General features: G+C 40.4%; 1 protein-coding gene across 1 annotated transcript in view; it reads left to right on the forward strand.

The window, feature by feature from the left end:
* LOC120060218 (protein ELYS-like) overlaps positions 1-19,873 on the forward strand; it is a 52,867-nt gene extending 32,994 nt beyond the window's left edge. Inside the window, exons 31-36 of the mRNA XM_039009369.1 lie at positions 81-202; positions 2,812-3,089; positions 3,271-5,398; positions 5,515-5,615; positions 5,953-6,032; positions 18,816-19,873. Of these exons, the coding sequence (XP_038865297.1) occupies positions 81-202; positions 2,812-3,089; positions 3,271-5,398; positions 5,515-5,615; positions 5,953-6,032; positions 18,816-19,011 (2,905 nt within the window). The 3' untranslated portion in view covers positions 19,012-19,873. The remainder of the gene's footprint in view (positions 1-80; positions 203-2,811; positions 3,090-3,270; positions 5,399-5,514; positions 5,616-5,952; positions 6,033-18,815) is intronic.
* Positions 19,874-24,045: the final 4,172 nt, after the last annotated feature.

The following is a 24,045-nucleotide window of genomic DNA, read 5'->3' on the forward strand; positions in this document are numbered from 1 at the left end:
TGAAACACATCCCAACAATATTGGTTGTGTATGTGCTTACAACCATTTATTGATATTAAACCTCTCTCTCCCCTGGGCAGTGAGCCGGTGTGTGACGTGGTAAAGGAGGAGTCTACTCCTACAGCCGTCCCCCTGGCCCTCACCACCCAGAAGTCTCTGGCGTCCGTAGCCACCTCAGACCCCACGGGCACCGACTCCCAATGTGAGTGACCTCTCACCTCTTGCTCATGACCGTTTATTTGTCACATACATTGATTTCTAGGTCATGCGATCAGAGATCTAACACGGGCTCACTGTATGAGCTACAACCACAAAGGATTTAGTGTTTTTATTGGCCGGCAGCAGAATTGACACCTCTGGGCTAATACCGACCAATAATGGTCTGGAATGCTCATAATTAGAGATGCACGATATATCGGTGAACATATCGGAATCTGACGATATTAGTTAAAAATACCAACATCGGTATCATCCGATGTCTAGTTTAACTTCTCTGGGGCAGGTGGGACGCAAACGTCCCACCGGCCAATAGCCAGGGAAAATACAGCGCGCCATATTCAAATAACATGATATAAAAATCAAACTTTCATTAAATCACACATGTAAGATACCAAATTAAAGCTACACTCGTTGTGAATCCAGCCAACATGTCAGATTTCAAAAAAGCTTTTCGGCGAAAGCATAAGATGCTATTATCTGATGATAGCACAAAAGTAAACAAAGAGAGAAGCATATTTCATCACTGCAAGCACGACACAAAACGCAGAAATAAAATATAAATCATGCCTTTGATGAAATTCTTTTGTTGGCACTCCAATATGTCCCATAAACATCACAAATGGTCCTTTTGTTCGATTAATTCCGTCGATATATATCCAAAATGTCAATTTATTTGGACCGTTTCATCCAGAAAAACACAGCTTCCAACTTTCGCCAAGTCACTACAAAATATATCAGAAGTTACATGTAAACTTTACCAAAATATTTCAAACTACTTTGGTGATACAACGTTAAGTATTTTTAAACGTTAATAATCGATCAATTTGAAGACGGGATGATCTGTGTTCAATACAAAAAGAAAACAATCTGACGCAACTTTTTTCGTAACGTGACTCTCAAAATATTTACTTCATGTGACCCTCATTTACGATAGCCCTACTTCTTCACTACATAAAGGAATAACCTCAAACGATTTCCAAGGACTGGTGACATCCAGTGGAAGCGGTAGGAACTGCAAGCAAGTCCATTAGAAATCTGGTGTCTCTAAAAAAACTACTTGAAAAGACAGTGACATCAAAAAAATACAAATTCTGAATGGTTTGTCCTCAGGGTTTTGCCTGCTACATAAGTTCTGTTATTCTCACAGACATGATTCAAACAGTTTTAGAAACTTCAGAGTGTTTTCTATCCAAATCTACTAATAATATGCATATCTTATATTCTGGGGATGAGTAGCAAACAGTTGAATTTTGGCATGATATTTTTCCCGAAAGTGAAAATGCTGTCCCCTGCCCTCAAGAAGTTAATGCCGATGTTAAAAACCGATGTCAAAGGTACCGTGCATACATGACGTAATAACGGCACGTAAAATTTTGCGCAACACAGCATTCCTAACCTAGCCCACAATGTCTGCTGTGTGGATCGAGGAGTAAGAACATTTCAGCGATACAACTCAAAGGTGAAATCCAATAAAGCTAAGATAATGGGATTCATTGCCCTTGACAATCAACCGTTCTCTGTCGTGGGTGATGTTGGCTTTCGCAGACTGGTCGAGCACCGGAACACACTACAAACCGCACTATTTTTCAGATGTTGCCCTACCGGAGTTACATAGTAATAGCGTCACTGTTATTAGCTTCACGACAATCATACTTTGGAACGCCGTTTGGGTCTTTGCGTGTCAAAAAATATATAGTAGCACTGTCAAAGCTGTAAAGTCTGCAAACAAGCAAACACCGGCCACGAACAATGTTTACAATACCGCGTTGGTAATAAAGCATAATTTGTTCAACCGCAACTGGGGTAGCTAGCTTTAGCTTGGTACCTAGCTAGCACCAATACAACCAGCCTGAAAACAATGACCAGTAGAAACTGTGGTCATTTTCATTATTCTTAGCAATGATTTTGGAATCCTTGTAAGTATTAGCTAGGTTGCCACTTGTTTTCCTTTTTGAAATTGAACTTCAGTTCATGAACATAAATAGCTAACCAGCTACTTAACCCTGTTTCCCAAAGCTAACGTTATATGCAGCCAGCTAGCTTCATCTGGCTAGTGAGGCTCTACCTGACCGTGTTATGTGCTGTGAAGCTAGCCACAATAAGGATTAGGCACAATAGTGGAGTTTGCGGTTTGCCTTAAATAAAGGTGTTTCATTGACAGTGATGCAAATTAATACAAACAGTAGAATTGTGTGTGTGACTTATTTATCTAGGCAAGTCAGGTAAGAACAAATTCTTATTAACAATGACGGCCCAGACGACGCTGGGCCAATTGTGCGCCGCCCTATGGGACTCCTGGCCCGGATGTGATACAGCCTGGATTCGAACCAGGGACTGTAGTGACGCCTCTTGCACTGAGATGCAGTGCCCTAGACCTCTGTGTGTGTGTGTGTGTGTGTGTTAACTATTTAACTGTACTAGAATGCTTAAAAGGCCGCTAAAAATGTAAATATCTGTTATCAGTGTTTTTTTTGGCAAGGAAAATATCGGATATCGGTATCGGGCAAAAATGTCATATCGGTGCATCGCTACTCATAATAGCTAATGTTACCTTTGGTGAGTGTGTTTGATGAGGCTCTTCCCTCCCTGTAGCTGTGGTGAGCCTGAACGACAGTGAGGAACTCTCTAGTTCTGTGTTGGAGGATGATGATGAAGTTGAGTCAGATGGTCCTGCTGAGCAGGACTCGGGCAGTGAGGTGGAGGTCATCGAGGAGGTGCAGGGGAACGGGAGGCAGCGAGCCCCCTTGCCGCCCCCCTCTCTCTTCCTGGACCACCTCCCACCCCTGCAGCCACACCCCCAGTTCCTGCCTGCCCTATCGGAGCAGGATGCAGCTGTGCTCTCATTGGTCACCACAGAGGCAGACCTAAAGGTAAAACAGTGACTGTCTTAGGATTTCATAACTCAGTCATGTAAGCAGTGTGTAGACCTAAATGCTGTGGATGACTGATGTTAAAAGTTGCACGTTTGAAAAGGGGGTTAAAGTATTTTGTTTTGTGATCGTAGGTTGTGCTCTATAAATGTTCTCATGCTTCTGTGTGTTTCCCCTACAGATGGTGGAGGATGACATAGAGGGGGAGGTGGTGATGGTGAGGCTGGGGGTAGGAGGAGACGAGGCAGAGGGGGTTTGCTACACAGAGCTGAAGCCCTCCACCACCCTGCTGGTTCCTCTGGAGCTGGTGGTGGGGCAGGACCTGGCCGACGGCGCCCACCTGGGGCTCATTGAGGTGGGGGAAGGCAGCCAACCAGAGGTACCCACCTCTGGAGCCCACAGCAGCTTCTCTCTGATTCTGGAGGCTGAGGATGGGGATGACGATGCAGACACTGTACCACTAGAACCCAGTAAGCATCTGACCACAGAGGAGGCAGGTGGCACGTCTGAGACACCTGTGACCGACCCGGAGGTCATCTTCCTGGGCACGGACAACCAGGACACCCCCCTGGCTGCAACTGAGCCCCTGCCGGAGCAGAAGGCTGAGATGAACACCATGGAGGGGATGGACACCTTGGAGGGGATCATGGATAGCTGGACGGAGGCAGAGACTGGTAGAACAGAGGCCATGTCGAAGGAGAATGTTCCTCTAGTCACGGACGTCCTGCCTGAATCCTTTGAGGCTAAACCAGCCAGATCAGCTGAAGATGTTGACACAGACCATGTAGAAGAGCCAGATGAGATCCCTGCTGACTCTGAACCAACCAAAGCAGAAGAGGCGCCACCAGTCCTGGATGAGAACGAGCAGCCGAACGAAGCGTTGGAGGAAACGGAAGAGATGACCATGGAAGAGGAGACTCTCTCGTGTGCTCGTCGAAAGGAGGAGATGAAGGCAGACGTTGTTGAGCTAGAGGAAGAGCGAGAGGAGCCCGTCTCTGTCTCTGCAGACCAGCCTCTGTCTCAGGTAGAAAGCAATGGATCCATCCAGTCAGACAACCATGAACCTGTCCAGGGAGAAGCCATAAGTGAGTTGGCAGCCATACTTGAAGAAGAAGCAGTTCAAACCGGAAAGCCCTTTATAGCCAGTGTGGAGGAGAGGAATCTGGACAAGACCTCCAACAGCCAGTCTAAGTCTGTGGAGGAAATCTCAGTGGGGGTCAGGAAAGCCCCGTCCACTCCGACGCGCAGGACAACCAACCAGAGGAAGATGGTGAAGTTTACCTCAGTGGAGGAAGAGAGGCCTGGGTCAGAGGACGAGAGGCCGGCAGGACAGACTGAGATGGAGACAGATGCTCAGGTCCCAATCACACCCAGACGGATCACCAGGAGCTGCCGGCACAGCCAGGACTTTGGAGTTCCCGTCACACCTCGCCGAAGCGCCCGGAAAACTGAATCCCAGCCAGAACCGGAACCTTGGAGAGAGCAGGAGGAGAGGAAAAGGGAGGAAGAGGTCCCGGTGGCAACTGTGGTCCACTCCAAGGCCACCCCGACCAAACGGCGCACTCCACAGAAGGCCACTCCGAGGACGGGAACCCGCCAGACCAGGAACACCCAGATGGGGTGCAACAGAGAGCCAACAGCCATGGATGAAACAACCAACCAGGTGTCAGTTCCGTCTGTTACACGCAGCGCTAAGAAGAGCACAACTGGAACCAAGACCCCAGCCGCCCATACTCAGCCGTTGGTCCCCCAGACTCAGCCGGTGGTCCCTGAGGAGGAAGAGAAGGGGAACGATGAAGGGGCCAAACAGCCCAGCAGTCCGGGCAGGGTGACCCGCAAGTCGACACGTGCGGGCGTGACCCTCGCCCTTTTCACAGAGGAAGTGGTTGCCCTGACCCCTCCCCGCAGCCGGAGGAAGACGAGGGGCGAAGGCACCGCTGAGAAGACGCCCTCCGCACTCGCCCTGGATGACCCGCCCCTCAGCGTCTACCGTCGACCAACCAGGAGCCGCCTGTGGAGCCACCAGGAGGAGGACCTTCCCCTGTTGGAGACGCCGCTGGAGGTGGGCTCCGGAACGCCGGTGGCCGACGCCCTCATCCAGAGACTCCGTGACGAGGAGGTCAAGAGGGAAGTGGTTGAGGCCCCGGTCATCACAGAGATGGTGAGAGTCAAGAGGAGAGTCACCACGTCGTTGGGTCAGCGGCCGCCCTCTCCACTCCCGATGGGAAACACGATGGTGCCCGAGGCCGACCAGGGAAGCCCCGTCAGGGACTCGTTCATCTACTCACCACCTCGGAGGAGAACCAGAGGTAACTGGCTCCTCGTTTTTTAGCACATTTGCCTGTCAGACTTTGTGGTTAGAAGAGGAAGGTTATTCTGTGGTAGTTCTGGCTTTCTTTCACGCCTTTCATCTTCTGTCTGATAGGTAGGAGAGTAGAGTCTCCCGGTCAGAATGACGTGTCTGCGCCTCCTGTTACTCGTACCAGGCGACCGGCGGACACCACTGCAGCACAGCCTGATAACGAGGTTAGTTGATCACGTCCTTTAGACTGATGTTAGACAAGACAGGACTGGCCGGTTCCATTTGCCTCCATAGACCTCCTCCCTCAGCCACTACTTCAGTGTTCACAGGTTAAAATGGACTGTCTAGGTTTACATAATATGGTGGAGATGATTACTCCGCCTAGCCCTCAAATACGATAACTGGTGCCTTTGGCATATTGCACTCACCTATCCCATCCTCTCAGATCTGTGAACACAGAGGCAGTGTTCACAGATGCATGGTGATTTGCTACATGTCAGGTTGCTGTTAGCTAAAACCATATTCAAGCTTAGTCGCTGACTATATCTTTCTATTGCTCAGGAAAATAACTCATCAGAAGACGATGTGGAGAAAGAGACGGCTGCTGCTAAAACCAAAGCACCCAAAAGGCGAACAACTAAGTAAGTTCTGTTGACATAGTGCCCTCGGCATTCCTCTATTCAAAGCTGTCTTGTGTATTTCTTCCCCTAACTGTCCTCAGAATAACACTCCATCTGCAATGTGAGTGCTCCAACCCCGCCAGGACTTGACATTAGCTCTTGTCCGGGACAAGTAAATAAATTGGCGGACAAGAAGAATATACCAGTTTTTTTTTAAAGTTTTTTTTATCGCACAATATCAAACAATTACACAGATCAGAATTGCATCAGAGGGGCCAACATTGGAATAATATTCCAATCTATTTTCATGTACATAAAAAAAGCCTACAGGTCAAAGTGTAGGTGATATGCATATTGGCTACAGCCTTATGTCCAAACAGATGTTGACATGAGGGAGGCGGCAGAAAATGTAGCTCAACTTTAATGAGACGTTTACTTAAATAAATATAGGTTAAACTGCAGTCATTTTTGACACATATAATGAAGGATGATTAACATTAACGTCTAAAGTCTTGATTCTGTCGACATACTCCAGGCATGGTTCGTTCAGATCAAATGGTCACAAAACCGGAGAGTGAAGGACATGGCCTGTTGAATCGGAGCGGAGGTGGTCAGCATTTCGAAACTATTTAACCATAAACTTAATTGTTTAAAATATGGACTTTTTGTCATTCAGCATATTATTTCAAAGTAGCCTAGCCAAAATACGACAATATAAATGTTAAGGGAATTATTTAATAAAAACGTAGTATGCCATTTAAACCAGCATTTTACTCTGTACTATTTATTGGTTTTCTAAAACGTTATTTTATTGTCCTGCAGCAAAAGGCATAATCCTAATCATTAGTAACCCGTGCTAGTTGATGATAATCCTAGTCATATTAGTAACCCGTGCTAGTTGATGATAATCCTAATCATTAGTAACCCGTGCTAGTTGATGATAATCCTAGTCATATTAGTAACCCGTGCTAGTTGATGATAATCCTAGTCATATTAGTAAACTGTGCTAGTTGATGATAATCCTAGTCATATTAGTAACCTGTGCTAGTTGATGATAATCCTAGTCATATTAGTAAACTGTGCTAGTTGATGATAATCCTAGTCATATTAGTAACCTGTGCTAGTTGATGATAATCCTAGTCATATTAGTAACCCGTGCTAGTTGATGATAATCCTAGTCATATTAGTAACCCGTGCTAGTTGATGATAATCCTAGTCATATTAGTAAACCGTGCTAGTTGATGATAATCCTAGTCATATTAGTAAACCGTGCTAGTTGATGATAATCCTAGTCATATTAGTAAACCGTGCTAGTTGATGATAATCCTAGTCATATTAGTAAACTGTGCTAGTTGATGATAATCCTAGTCATATTAGTAAACCGTGCTAGTTGATGATAATCCTAGTCATATTAGTAAACTGTGCTAGTTGATGATAATCCTAGTCATATTAGTAAACCGTGCTAGTTGATGATAATCCTAGTCATATTAGTAAACTGTGCTAGTTGATGATAATCCTAGTCATATTAGTAACCCATGCTAGTTGATGATAATCCTAGTCATATTAGTAACCCGTGCTAGTTGATGATAATCCTAGTCATATTAGTAAACTGTGCTAGTTGATGATAATCCTAGTCATATTAGTAACCCGTGCTAGTTGATGATAATCCTAGTCATATTAGTAAACTGTGCTAGTTGATGATAATCCTAGTCATATTAGTAACCCGTGCTAGTTGATGATAATCCTAGTCATATTAGTAAACCGTGCTAGTTGATGATAATCCTAGTCATATTAGTAAACTGTGCTAGTTGATGATAATCCTAGTCATATTAGTAACCCGTGCTAGTTGATGATAATCCTAGTCATATTAGTAACCCGTGCTAGTTGATGATAATCCTAGTCATATTAGTAAACCGTGCTAGTTGATGATAATCCTAGTCATATTAGTAACCCGTGCTAGTTGATGATAATCCTAGTCATATTAGTAACCCGTGCTAGTTGATGATAATCCTAGTCATATTAGTAACCCGTGCTAGTTGATGATAATCCTAGTCATATTAGTAACCCGTGCTAGTTGATGATAATCCTAGTCATATTAGTAACCCGTGCTAGTTGATGATAATCCTAGTCATATTAGTAACCCGTGCTAGTTGATGATAATCCTAGTCATATTAGTAACCCGTGCTAGTTGATGATAATCCTAGTCATATTAGTAACCCGTGCTAGTTGATGATAATCCTAGTCATATTAGTAACCCGTGCTAGTTGATGATAATCCTAGTCATATTAGTAACCCGTGCTAGTTGATGATAATCCTAGTCATTAGTAACCCGTGCTAGTTGATGATAATCCTAGTCATATTAGTAACCCGTGCTAGTTGATGATAATCCTAGTCATTAGTAACCCGTGCTAGTTGATGATAATCCTAGTCATATTAGTAAACCGTGCTAGTTGATGATAATCCTAGTCATATTAGTAAACCGTGCTAGTTGATGATAATCCTAGTCATATTAGTAAACCGTGCTAGTTGATGATAATCCTAGTCATATTAGTAAACCGTGCTAGTTGATGATAATCCTAGTCATATTAGTAACCCGTGCTAGTTGATGATAATCCTAGTCATATTAGTAAACCGTGCTAGTTGATGATAATCCTAATCATTAGTAACCCGTGCTAGTTGATGATAATCCTAGTCATATTAGTAACCTGTGCTAGTTGATGATAATCCTAATCATTAGTAACCCGTGCTAGTTGATGATAATCCTAGTCATTAGTAACCCGTGCTAGTTGATGATAATCCTAGTCATATTAGTAACCCGTGCTAGTTGATGATAATCCTAGTCATTAGTAACCCGTGCTAGTTGATGATAATCCTAGTCATATTAGTAAACTGTGCTAGTTGATGATAATCCTAGTCATATTAGTAAACTGTGCTAGTTGATGATAATCCTAGTCATATTAGTAAACTGTGCTAGTTGATGATAATCCTAGTCATTAGTAACCTGTGCTAGTTGATGATAATCCTAGTCATATTAGTAAACCGTGCTAGTTGATGATAATCCTAGTCATATTAGTAAACTGTGCTAGTTGATGATAATCCTAGTCATATTAGTAAACTGTGCTAGTTGATGATAATCCTAGTCATTAGTAACCTGTGCTAGTTGATGATAATCCTAGTCATATTAGTAAACTGTGCTAGTTGATGATAATCCTAGTCATATTAGTAAACTGTGCTAGTTGATGATAATCCTAGTCATTAGTAACCTGTGCTAGTTGATGATAATCCTAATCATTAGTAACCCGTGCTAGTTGATGATAATCCTAATCATTAGTAACCCGTGCTAGTTGATGATAATCCTAGTCATATTAGTAACCCGTGCTAGTTGATGATAATCCTAGTCATATTAGTAAACTGTGCTAGTTGATGATAATCCTAGTCATATTAGTAACCTGTGCTAGTTGATGATAATCCTAGTCATATTAGGAACCTGTGCTAGTTGATGATAATCCTAGTCATATTAGTAAACCGTGCTAGTTGATGATAATCCTAGTCATATTAGTAACCCGTGCTAGTTGATGATAATCCTAGTCATATTAGTAACCCGTGCTAGTTGATGATAATCCTAGTCATTAGTAACCCGTGCTAGTTGATGATAATCCTAGTCATATTAGTAAACCGTGCTAGTTGATGATAATCCTAGTCATATTAGTAAACTGTGCTAGTTGATGATAATCCTAGTCATATTAGTAAACCGTGCTAGTTGATGATAATCCTAGTCATATTAGTAAACTGTGCTAGTTGATGATAATCCTAGTCATATTAGTAAACTGTGCTAGTTGATGATAATCCTAGTCATATTAGTAAACTGTGCTAGTTGATGATAATCCTAGTCATTAGTAACCTGTGCTAGTTGATGATAATCCTAGTCATATTAGTAAACTGTGCTAGTTGATGATAATCCTAGTCATATTAGTAACCCGTGCTAGTTGATGATAATCCTAGTCATTAGTAACCCGTGCTAGTTGATGATAATCCTAGTCATATTAGTAAACTGCTAGTTGATGATAATCCTAGTCATATTAGTAACCTGTGCTAGTTGATGATAATCCTAGTCATATTAGTAAACTGTGCTAGTTGATGATAATCCTAGTCATATTAGTAAACTGTGCTAGTTGATGATAATCCTAGTCATATTAGTAACCCGTGCTAGTTGATGATAATCCTAGTCATTAGTAACCCGTGCTAGTTGATGATAATCCTAGTCATATTAGTAACCCGTGCTAGTTGATGATAATCCTAGTCATATTAGTAAACCGTGCTAGTTGATGATAATCCTAGTCATATTAGTAACCCGTGCTAGTTGATGATAATCCTAGTCATATTAGTAACCCCTGCTAGTTGATGATAATCCTAGTCATATTAGTAACCCGTGCTAGTTGATGATAATCCTAGTCATATTAGTAAACCGTGCTAGTTGATGATAATCCTAGTCATATTAGTAACCCGTGCTAGTTGATGATAATCCTAGTCATATTAGTAAACCGTGCTAGTTGATGATAATCCTAGTCATATTAGTAAACCGTGCTAGTTGATGATAATCCTAGTCATATTAGTAACCCGTGCTAGTTGATGATAATCCTAGTCATATTAGTAAACCGTGCTAGTTGATGATAATCCTAGTCATATTAGTAACCCATGCTAGTTGATGATAATCCTAGTCATATTAGTAAACTGTGCTAGTTGATGATAATCCTAGTCATTAGTAACCCGTGCTAGTTGATGATAATCCTAGTCATATTAGTAACCTGTGCTAGTTGATGATAATCCTAGGCATATTAGTAACCTGTGCTAGTTGATGATAATCCTAGTCATTAGTAACCCGTGCTAGTTGATGATAATCCTAGTCATATTAGTAACCTGTGCTAGTTGATGATAATCCTAGGCATATTAGTAACCCGTGCTAGTTGATGATAATCCTAGTCATTAGTAACCCGTGCTAGTTGATGATAATCCTAGTCATTAGTAACCCGTGCTAGTTGATGATAATCCTAGTCATTAGTAACCCGTGCTAGTTGATGATAATCCTAGTCATATTAGTAACCCGTGCTAGTTGATGATAATCCTAGTCATATTAGTAACCCGTGCTAGTTGATGATAATCCTAGTCATTAGTAACCCGTGCTAGTTGATGATAATCCTAGTCATATTAGTAACCCGTGCTAGTTGATGATAATCCTAGTCATTAGTAACCCGTGCTAGTTGATGATAATCCTAGTCATTAGGAACCCGTGCTAGTTGATGATAATCCTAGTCATATTAGTAAACCGTGCTAGTTGATGATAATCCTAGTCATATTAGTAACCCGTGCTAGTTGATGATAATCCTAGTCATATTAGTAAACTGTGCTAGTTGATGATAATCCTAGTCATATTAGTAACCCGTGCTAGTTGATGATAATCCTAGTCATATTAGTAAACTGTGCTAGTTGATGATAATCCTAGTCATATTAGTAACCCGTGCTAGTTGATGATAATCCTAGTCATATTAGTAAACCGTGCTAGTTGATGATAATCCTAGTCATATTAGTAAACTGTGCTAGTTGATGATAATCCTAGTCATATTAGTAACCCATGCTAGTTGATGATAATCCTAGTCATATTAGTAACCCGTGCTAGTTGATGATAATCCTAGTCATATTAGTAAACCGTGCTAGTTGATGATAATCCTAGTCATATTAGTAACCCGTGCTAGTTGATGATAATCCTAGTCATATTAGTAACCCGTGCTAGTTGATGATAATCCTAGTCATATTAGTAACCCGTGCTAGTTGATGATAATCCTAGTCATATTAGTAACCCGTGCTAGTTGATGATAATCCTAGTCATATTAGTAACCCGTGCTAGTTGATGATAATCCTAGTCATATTAGTAACCCGTGCTAGTTGATGATAATCCTAGTCATATTAGTAACCCGTGCTAGTTGATGATAATCCTAGTCATATTAGTAACCCGTGCTAGTTGATGATAATCCTAGTCATATTAGTAACCCGTGCTAGTTGATGATAATCCTAGTCATTAGTAACCCGTGCTAGTTGATGATAATCCTAGTCATATTAGTAACCCGTGCTAGTTGATGATAATCCTAGTCATTAGTAACCCGTGCTAGTTGATGATAATCCTAGTCATATTAGTAAACCGTGCTAGTTGATGATAATCCTAGTCATATTAGTAAACCGTGCTAGTTGATGATAATCCTAGTCATATTAGTAAACCGTGCTAGTTGATGATAATCCTAGTCATATTAGTAAACCGTGCTAGTTGATGATAATCCTAGTCATATTAGTAACCCGTGCTAGTTGATGATAATCCTAGTCATATTAGTAAACCGTGCTAGTTGATGATAATCCTAATCATTAGTAACCCGTGCTAGTTGATGATAATCCTAGTCATATTAGTAACCTGTGCTAGTTGATGATAATCCTAATCATTAGTAACCCGTGCTAGTTGATGATAATCCTAGTCATTAGTAACCCGTGCTAGTTGATGATAATCCTAGTCATATTAGTAACCCGTGCTAGTTGATGATAATCCTAGTCATTAGTAACCCGTGCTAGTTGATGATAATCCTAGTCATATTAGTAAACTGTGCTAGTTGATGATAATCCTAGTCATATTAGTAAACTGTGCTAGTTGATGATAATCCTAGTCATATTAGTAAACTGTGCTAGTTGATGATAATCCTAGTCATTAGTAACCTGTGCTAGTTGATGATAATCCTAGTCATATTAGTAAACCGTGCTAGTTGATGATAATCCTAGTCATATTAGTAAACTGTGCTAGTTGATGATAATCCTAGTCATATTAGTAAACTGTGCTAGTTGATGATAATCCTAGTCATTAGTAACCTGTGCTAGTTGATGATAATCCTAGTCATATTAGTAAACTGTGCTAGTTGATGATAATCCTAGTCATATTAGTAAACTGTGCTAGTTGATGATAATCCTAGTCATTAGTAACCTGTGCTAGTTGATGATAATCCTAATCATTAGTAACCCGTGCTAGTTGATGATAATCCTAATCATTAGTAACCCGTGCTAGTTGATGATAATCCTAGTCATATTAGTAACCCGTGCTAGTTGATGATAATCCTAGTCATATTAGTAAACTGTGCTAGTTGATGATAATCCTAGTCATATTAGTAACCTGTGCTAGTTGATGATAATCCTAGTCATATTAGGAACCTGTGCTAGTTGATGATAATCCTAGTCATATTAGTAAACCGTGCTAGTTGATGATAATCCTAGTCATATTAGTAACCCGTGCTAGTTGATGATAATCCTAGTCATATTAGTAACCCGTGCTAGTTGATGATAATCCTAGTCATTAGTAACCCGTGCTAGTTGATGATAATCCTAGTCATATTAGTAAACCGTGCTAGTTGATGATAATCCTAGTCATATTAGTAAACTGTGCTAGTTGATGATAATCCTAGTCATATTAGTAAACCGTGCTAGTTGATGATAATCCTAGTCATATTAGTAAACTGTGCTAGTTGATGATAATCCTAGTCATATTAGTAAACTGTGCTAGTTGATGATAATCCTAGTCATATTAGTAAACTGTGCTAGTTGATGATAATCCTAGTCATTAGTAACCTGTGCTAGTTGATGATAATCCTAGTCATATTAGTAAACTGTGCTAGTTGATGATAATCCTAGTCATATTAGTAACCCGTGCTAGTTGATGATAATCCTAGTCATTAGTAACCCGTGCTAGTTGATGATAATCCTAGTCATATTAGTAAACTGCTAGTTGATGATAATCCTAGTCATATTAGTAACCTGTGCTAGTTGATGATAATCCTAGTCATATTAGTAAACTGTGCTAGTTGATGATAATCCTAGTCATATTAGTAAACTGTGCTAGTTGATGATAATCCTAGTCATATTAGTAACCCGTGCTAGTTGATGATAATCCTAGTCATTAGTAACCCGTGCTAGTTGATGATAATCCTAGTCATATTAGTAACCCGTGCTAGTTGATGATAATCCTAGTCATATTAGTAAACCGTGCTAGTTGATGATAATCCTAGTCATATTAGTAACCCGTGCTAGTTGATGATAATCCTAGTCATATTAGTAACCCCTGCTAGTTGATGATAATCCTAGTCATATTAGTAACCCGTGCTAGTTGATGATAATCCTAGTCATATTAGTAAACCGTGCTAGTTGATGATAATCCTAGTCATATTAGTAACCCGTGCTAGTTGATGATAATCCTAGTCATATTAGTAAACCGTGCTAGTTGATGATAATCCTAGTCATATTAGTAAACCGTGCTAGTTGATGATAATCCTAGTCATATTAGGAACCCGTGCTAGTTGATGATAATCCTAGTCATATTAGTAAACCGTGCTAGTTGATGATAATCCTAGTCATATTAGTAACCCATGCTAGTTGATGATAATCCTAGTCATATTAGTAAACTGTGCTAGTTGATGATAATCCTAGTCATTAGTAACCCGTGCTAGTTGATGATAATCCTAGTCATATTAGTAACCTGTGCTAGTTGATGATAATCCTAGGCATATTAGTAACCTGTGCTAGTTGATGATAATCCTAGTCATTAGTAACCCGTGCTAGTTGATGATAATCCTAGTCATATTAGTAACCTGTGCTAGTTGATGATAATCCTAGGCATATTAGTAACCCGTGCTAGTTGATGATAATCCTAGTCATTAGTAACCCGTGCTAGTTGATGATAATCCTAGTCATTAGTAACCCGTGCTAGTTGATGATAATCCTAGTCATTAGTAACCCGTGCTAGTTGATGATAATCCTAGTCATATTAGTAACCCGTGCTAGTTGATGATAATCCTAGTCATATTAGTAACCCGTGCTAGTTGATGATAATCCTAGTCATTAGTAACCCGTGCTAGTTGATGATAATCCTAGTCATATTAGTAACCCGTGCTAGTTGATGATAATCCTAGTCATTAGTAACCCGTGCTAGTTGATGATAATCCTAGTCATTAGGAACCCGTGCTAGTTGATGATAATCCTAGTCATATTAGTAAACCGTGCTAGTTGATGATAATCCTAGTCATATTAGTAAACCGTGCTAGTTGATGATAATCCTAGTCATATTAGGAACCCGTGCTAGTTGATGATAATCCTAGTCATATTAGTAAACCGTGCTAGTTGATGATAATCCTAGTCATATTAGGAACCCGTGCTAGTTGATGATAATCCTAGTCATATTAGGAACCCGTGCTAGTTGATGATAATCCTAGTCATATTAGTAACCCGTGCTAGTTGATGATAATCCTAGTCATATTAGTAACCCGTGCTAGTTGATGATAATCCTAGTCATATTAGGAACCCGTGCTAGTTGATGATAATCCTAGTCATATTAGTAAACCGTGCTAGTTGATGATAATCCTAGTCATATTAGTAAACCGTGCTAGTTGATGATAATCCTAGTCATATTAGGAACCCGTGCTAGTTGATGATAATCCTAGTCATATTAGGAACCCGTGCTAGTTGATGATAATCCTAGTCATATTAGTAACCCGTGCTAGTTGATGATAATCCTAGTCATATTAGTAACCCGTGCTAGTTGATGATAATCCTAGTCATATTAGTAAACCGTGCTAGTTGATGATAATCCTAGTCATATTAGTAAACCGTGCTAGTTGATGATAATCCTAGTCATATTAGGAACCCGTGCTAGTTGATGATAATCCTAGTCATATTAGTAAACCGTGCTAGTTGATGATAATCCTAGTCATATTAGTAAACTGTGCTAGTTGATGATAATCCTAGTCATATTAGTAACCTGTGCTAGTTGATGATAATCCTAGTCATATTAGTAACCCGTGCTAGTTGATGATAATCCTAGTCATATTAGTAACCCGTGCTAGTTGATGATAATCCTAGTCATATTAGTAACCCGTGCTAGTTGATGATAATCCTAGTCATATTAGTAACCCATGCTAGTTGATGATAATCCTAGTCATATTAGTAACCCATGCTAGTTGATGATAATCCTAGTCATATTAGTAACCCGTGCTAGTTGATGATAATCCTAGTCATATTAGTAACCCGTGCTAGTTGATGATAATCCTAGTCATATTAGTAACCCGTGCTAGTTGATGATAATCCTAGTCATATTAGTAAACCGTGCTAGTTGATGATAATCCTAGTCATATTAGTAAACTGTGCTAGTTGATGATAATCCTAGTCATATTAGGAACCCGTGCTAGTTGATGATAATCCTAGTCATATTAGTAACCCGTGCTAGTTGATGATAATCCTAGTCATATTAGTAAACCGTGCTAGTTGATGATAATCCTAGTCATATTAGTAAACCGTGCTAGTTGATGATAATCCTAGTCATATTAGTAAACTGTGCTAGTTGATGATAATCCTAGTCATATTAGTAACCCGTGCTAGTTGATGATAATCCTAGTCATATTAGTAAACCGTGCTAGTTGATGATAATCCTAGTCATATTAGTAAACCGTGCTAGTTGATGATAATCCTAGTCATATTAGTAAACTGTGCTAGTTGATGATAATCCTAGTCATATTAGTAACCCGTGCTAGTTGATGATAATCCTAGTCATATTAGTAACCTGTGCTAGTTGATGATAATCCTAGTCATATTAGTAAACCGTGCTAGTTGATGATAATCCTAGTCATATTAGTAAACTGTGCTAGTTGATGATAATCCTAGTCATATTAGTAACCTGTGCTAGTTGATGATAATCCTAGTCATATTAGTAAACCGTGCTAGTTGATGATAATCCTAGTCATATTAGTAACCTGTGCTAGTTGATGATAATCCTAGTCATATTAGTAAACTGTGCTAGTTGATGATAATCCTAGTCATATTAGTAACCCGTGCTAGTTGATGATAATCCTAGTCATATTAGTAACCTGTGCTAGTTGATGATAATCCTAGTCATATTAGTAAACCGTGCTAGTTGATGATAATCCTAGTCATATTAGTAACCTGTGCTAGTTGATGATAATCCTAGTCATATTAGTAAACTGTGCTAGTTGATGATAATCCTAGTCATATTAGTAACCCGTGCTAGTTGATGATAATCCTAGTCATATTAGTAACCCGTGCTAGTTGATGATAATCCTAGTCATATTAGTAACCCGTGCTAGTTGATGATAATCCTAGTCATATTAGTAACCCGTGCTAGTTGATGATAATCCTAGTCATATTAGTAAACTGTGCTAGTTGATGATAATCCTAGTCATATTAGTAAACCGTGCTAGTTGATGATAATCCTAGTCATATTAGTAAACCGTGCTAGTTGATGATAATCCTAGTCATATTAGGAACCCGTGCTAGTTGATGATAATCCTAGTCATATTAGTAACCCGTGCTAGTTGATGATAATCCTAGTCATATTAGTAAACCGTGCTAGTTGATGATAATCCTAGTCATATTAGTAAACTGTGCTAGTTGATGATAATCCTAGTCATATTAGTAACCCGTGCTAGTTGATGATAATCCTAGTCATATTAGTAACCCGTGCTAGTTGATGATAATCCTAGTCATATTAGTAACCCGTGCTAGTTGATGATAATCCTAGTCATATTAGTAAACCGTGCTAGTTGATGATAATCCTAGTCATATTAGGAACCCGTGCTAGTTGATGATAATCCTAGTCATATTAGTAACCCGTGCTAGTTGATGATAATCCTAGTCATATTAGTAAACCATGCTAGTTGATGATAATCCTAGTCATATTAGTAAACCGTGCTAGTTGATGATAATCCTAGTCATATTAGTAACCCGTGCTAGTTGATGATAATCCTAGTCATATTAGTAAACCGTGCTAGTTGATGATAATCCTAGTCATATTAGTAACCCGTGCTAGTTGATGATAATCCTAGTCATATTAGTAAACCGTGCTAGTTGATGATAATCCTAGTCATATTAGGAACCCGTGCTAGTTGATGATAATCCTAGTCATATTAGTAACCCGTGCTAGTTGATGATAATCCTAGTCATTAGTAACCTGTGCTAGTTGATGATAATCCTAGTCATATTAGGAACCCGTGCTAGTTGATGCGTCTTTCGGTCTCCTCTTTCTTAATGTCTAAAATATATTTTTAATCTGTCACATGAAGCCACTAGTGTGTGCGGTGCGTTTTTGAAAACAGTTTTTTCTGCTAATTGCATTTTAGGACGTTTATACTTAGCCTACAGCCATGTGCTCATTGTTGAGCTGCTTATATGAAGAAAATCAACTTCATCAACAGTTTAAGCTAAACGGTCTGATCTGTTTCATCAGCCTCGTTGCGTTTACATTTTCATATGTGCAGTGGTAATATCAATGTTGGATCTGTCGTCCCACAACCGTCCCAGAGTCTGTTTTGAATTGTAGACATATTTTTTATGGGGCATTCTTTATTTAATTAACATGTAAAGTATTTGGTTGTAGTGTTGCAATATTTTATAGCCTACCAAGGGTGGCCAACCATACTCCAGGAGAGTCTTGAAAAGGGGCAGTGTTGTGTTTTGAGACGGGCTTGAATATGCAAAGAATCCAATGGGTAGTATAGTCTACATTTTTGTTTGATTCTCTACCGTATAAAAAATATAGTACGGCATTTTATTTTGTAAAGTGCTGTTACAGACATTTTAGAATTTTTGGGGTGACTGGAGATTCTGTCCTATTTGTCCAAAGCACAAGTGGCAAAAAAGTTTGTCGTGCCCTGCTCACTCTCAATCAGTTTGTTCCAGAAGTCACGAGATGACCTTTTCTCTCTTACTCTCCCCCAGACCCAATGCAGCGCCCCCTCCCCCAGCCAAGGTGGATTTGATCTCTCCTATGCCCAGCCCGGCTGAGCCTGCCCCGCGCGCCTCGAGGAGGCTGGTGGAGGAGAACGACGCCCCTGCCTCCCGGATGAACCTCCGACGCAAACGAGTGCTGGAGGCAATCTTCCCCAAACCAGTCACCCGCAGGAAGAAACTATGATCGGATGCCATTCTAGCCCTGAACAAACTACAGCATCAACTTGGAATCTTACAGACTGTCAGAACTCATGGGGTGGATCTCCTCGTCTCCTTTCCTTCAACTGCCCTGAAAAATAGGTCAGGGGAAAGTAGTATGGTGCCTGCTAGGTATTTGCTTTTCAATACGCTATAACGCAGATGAAGAAAAGCAGACAGAGGAATCCATTCTAGAGATGCATCTGTGGACTGGACTCCTAACTTTACTCTGAGGAAACTATTTTATTCATATTTTCTTTTAACGGTTACAGCCTGTTTTTTTGTATTTAAGACAGACAACCAGTGGAGAACATTTTTTTAAATGAATTAAGCAAATTTAATTGGATATTGATATAATAATTTTATATAAATTATTGTTATGTTTACAGGGCGGAAGACTGAGGGACTTGAACACCAAAAAAGTGTTTTTTATTTCTGGAGAATTCGTAAATTTCTATAAATTGATGCGTATGTAAATAGTCTCTTTTGCCATGTTATGAATAAAGTTGAATACTTGTGAATGATCTGTTTTTAATTTTATTGTTTTGAAAATGTTTGGCTCATAATCACGATGCCAATGTCAGCCTTAAGACAATTATTTAACAGTTAATTGCTGTTTTTCGAGTGATTTTAATTTGCACTGATTTGGATAATTTGGCCTTATTTTCCTGTACTGTATCATTAACATGTATATAACCTACACAGTGAATCCACTGGGGCTGATGAGGCTTGTTGGCTTGTTTTAAGGTCATTTATTTGACCAGCATAACATGCCGATGAATGTAGAATGTCTTATTTTCCATGAGTGCTCTTTGACAATACGGTAAAGCTGAAGTATTTCATTGAGACTGTGTGGAGTTCTTGTCTCTGTCCAATGTTCTGCTCTCACCAGAAAGCAATAAGAAGCAAGTACTAAGACTTGATCCTGGTTGGCTAGAAACCTTGATTGTGTACGTTTAGTAGTGGGGCACGAGTACAGTGATCCCTCGCCACTTCGCGGTTCACTTATCGCGGATTCGCTATTTCGCGGATTTTCATAATGCATTTTTTTTTTTTTTTTGGTGCATTGTGCTCTGCATTCTGATTCGCTAAAAACTCACTCCCGCTTCTTGTATCAAAACATGCTACGAATTGTGCTATCATTTTGTCGTCTCGTGCAGTTATGTGTACGTACATAAAACAGCTTGGCAAATTTACATTAAGTTGGCCAAATTATCTTGTAATTTCGAACATCTCCTAAACCCATAATGTCGACGAAACGGCCTGGACCGACAAAAGCACCTGCGGATGGGCCCAAACGGCGGAAGATGCTACCTATCTCAGATAAAGTTAAACTTCTGGACATGCTAAGGGAAGTCAGGATGCAGCGGCCCAGTCTGAAGAGCAGTGAAACGGCCTACACGTGAGTCACTGTATTTGTATACATGTAATAGTTGCTAATTGTAAAAAAAAAAAAAAGTTTTCTATTTCGCGGATTTCACTTATCGCGGGTCATTTTCGGAACGTAACCCCCGCGATAAACGAGGGATTACTGTATTTGAATTATCCCATTTTGACTTATGACCAATTTAGGCTCAGGGTCAGATCGAGCTAGATAAGACAATTGAAATGGGGCAATCATGGGCCCAAAATGGCAGTATAAGACTAATGGGGACTGACTGAGGGTTCAGGGAGGTATTAGTACTGTCTCATATGACAAAAGTCAACTGTGTATCAGTAATCTAACTTTTATAACGTTTTGTGTGTCTAGTGTTAGGTTCTAATTCTCAGAGTAAAACACTCAACGGACACTATGAAAGCTTAACCAAGTTAAATTATTTCCAGAGTCAATACAGCTGCATTAGACAAAGATATTTTCACACTGCTGGTATTTAACCGTTCCGCATTGAATGAGTCTCCTACACAGCTGTACAAACATCATTCTTTACTGCTAGGCAGGACACTAGTGATATGGGCCATAAACTTTTATTTCTCCCATAAGGTGACCTGACCTCAAACCCCCCTTCATCACTAATCCATGGCTCTCTCCCCTTATCAATGCCCGCCACATGTAATCGCTTCCCTGCACTCAACACATTCCAAGCTTAGTTGCACACACTATATACCTTCCTCCTATAACCCTTAACTTCTAGTGTAGACCCTCTAAACCTCAGCACTCCATCAGTGACATGAAGAAGTATATTTCATATTCTCAGAACCCAACACTAGCCTTTCTCGATAAATTGCTGTGCATGTCAGTAGCCTTCCTGAAAAGACAAGCTTTCTTTGATAAAAGGTGCTGTGTGTGTGTCTATAATTCATACAGGGAGATGCAGATTGAAAGTGATCAGGTTACTTAGCTACTCCCCTCGGCTGCATCTCAATAGTCTATAATGGTCTTCACGTGTCCTCTCCATCTGCACTATCTGAAAATAAATGCTTGGTGAAAGCAACATGGATGATGACAGTGTGCACAGGAGCAACAGATCAATAGACACCCTGCCCAGGACCCACGCTGAGAAGACCTACAGCCACATACACCCCCCCCAAGTCAACCACGCCCACACCCCATTTAGGCCCCCTCAGATCAGACCTATGCCCACCCCCGCAAAGAGGGCCTCATCGTGGCAGTCACACATATGCCCAGGTCGTGAGCGTGCAAACAGGCCCAACCCCCACTCTTACACTAGCCCAAGCCAATGGCATGTACCAGATGCTCAGCAGGCTCTGCTCACACTTACTGGCCTGAGGCCAAACCACACGACCAACAACATTGGACACTTTATGGAACACAAAGTCTTCACTATCTCATCCTGGAATATCCAAGGCCTGAGGTCATCTGCCTTTGGCCTGAAGAGCAGGAACCTGGACTTCATCAAAGAAATCAGAAATACAGACATTGTCATCCTACAAGAAACCTGTTATAGGGGAGACAGGCCCACTGGTTGCCCTCTAGGTTACAGAGAGCTGGTAGTCCCTTCCACCAAACTACCAGGTGTGAAACAGGGAAGGGACTCAGGGGGTATGCTAATTTGGTATAGAGCAGACCTTACTCACTCCATTAAATTAATCAAAACAGGAACATTTTGCATTTGGCTAGAAATTCAAAAGGAAGTTATCTTAACAGAGAAAAATTTCCTCCTGTGTGCTACCTATATCCCCCCACTAGAATCCTCATACTTTAATGAAGACAGCTTCTCCATCCTGGAGGGGGGAAATCAATCATTTCCAGGCCCAGGGACATGTACTGGACTGTGGTGACCTAAATGCCAGAACTGGACAAGAACCTGACACCCTCAGCACACAGGGGGACAAACACCTACTTGGAGGTGACAGCATTCCCTCCCCCATATGCCCCCCTAGGCACAACTATGACAACATAACCAACAAAAACAGGTCACAACTCCTGCAGCTCTGTCGCACGCTGGGTATGTACATAGTCAATGGTAGGCTTCGGGGGGACTCCTGTGGTAGGTACACCTATAGCTTATCTCTTGGCAGTAGTACTGTAGACTACTTTATCACTGACCTAAACCCAGAGTCTCTCAGAGCGTTCACAGTCAGCCCACTGACACCCTTATCAGATCACAGCAAAATCAGTCTACTTGAACAGAGCAATACTCAATCATGAGGAATCAAAGCCAAAGGAACTGAATAATATTAAGAAATGCTATAGATGGAAAGTAGTGTGGAAACCTACCAAATTTTTTTTGGGCAACAACAAATTCAATCCCTTTTAGACAACATCCTGGATAAAACGTTCCACTGTAATAGTGAAGGTGTAAACTTGGCAGTAGAAAATCTTAACAGTATATTTGACCTCTCAGCTTCCCAATCAAATCTAAAAAATCTCAAATAGAAAACTGAAGAAAACGAACAACAATATCAAATGGTTTGATGAAGAATGCAAAAATCTAAGAAATAAATTGAGAAACCTGTCCAACCAAAAACATAGAGACCCGGAAAACCTGAGTCTACGCCTTCACCATGGTGAATCACTAAAACAATACAGAAATACACTACGGAAAAAGAAGGAACAGCACGTCAGAAATTAGCTCAATGTAATTGAAGAATCCATAGGCTCTAACCACTTCTGGGAAAATTGGAAAACACTAAACAAAGAACAACACGAAGAATTATCTATCCAAAATGGAGATGTATGGGTAAACCATTTCTCCAAACTTTTTTGGCTCTATTACAAAGAACAAACAGAAAAAAACATATACATGATCTAATACAAATCTTAGAATCAACTATTAAAGACTACCAGAACCCACTGGATTCTCCAATTACCTTGAATGAGCTACAGGACAAAATAAAAACCCTCCAACTCAAAAAGGAATGTGGTGTTGATGGTATGCTCAATGAAATGATCAAATATACAGACAACAAATTCAAATTGGCTATACTAAAACTCTTTAACATCATCCTTAGCTCTGGTATCTTGCCCAATATTTGGAACCAAGGACTGATCACCCCAATCCACAAAAGTGGAGACAAATTTGACCCCAATAACTACCGTGGGACATGCGTCAACAGCAGCCTTGGGAAAATCCTCTGCATTATCATTAACAGCAGACTCGTACATTTCCTCAGTGAAAACAATGTACTGAGCAAATGTCAAATTGGCTTTTTACCAAATTACCGTACGACAGACCACGTATTCACCCTGCACACCCTAATTGACAAACAAACAAACCAAAACAAAGGCAAAGTCTTCTCATGCTTTGTTGATTTCAAAAAAGCCTTCAACTGAATTTGGCATGAGGGTCTGCTATACAAATAAATGGAATGTGGTGTTAGGGGAAAAACATACGACATTATAAAATCCATGAACACAAACAGCAAGTGTGCGGTTAAAATAGGCAAAAAACACACACATTTCCTCCCACAGGCCGTGGGGTGAGACAGGGATGCAGCTTAAGCCCCAACCTCTTCAACACATATCAACGAATTGGCACGGGCACTAGAAAAGTCTGCAGCACCCGGCCTCACCCTACTAGAATCTGAAGTCAAATGTCTACTGTTTGCTGATGATCTG

The sequence above is a fragment of the Salvelinus namaycush genome, chromosome 15 (assembly GCF_016432855.1).
Source record: "Salvelinus namaycush isolate Seneca chromosome 15, SaNama_1.0, whole genome shotgun sequence".
Classification (NCBI taxonomy): Eukaryota; Metazoa; Chordata; class Actinopteri; order Salmoniformes; family Salmonidae; genus Salvelinus; species Salvelinus namaycush.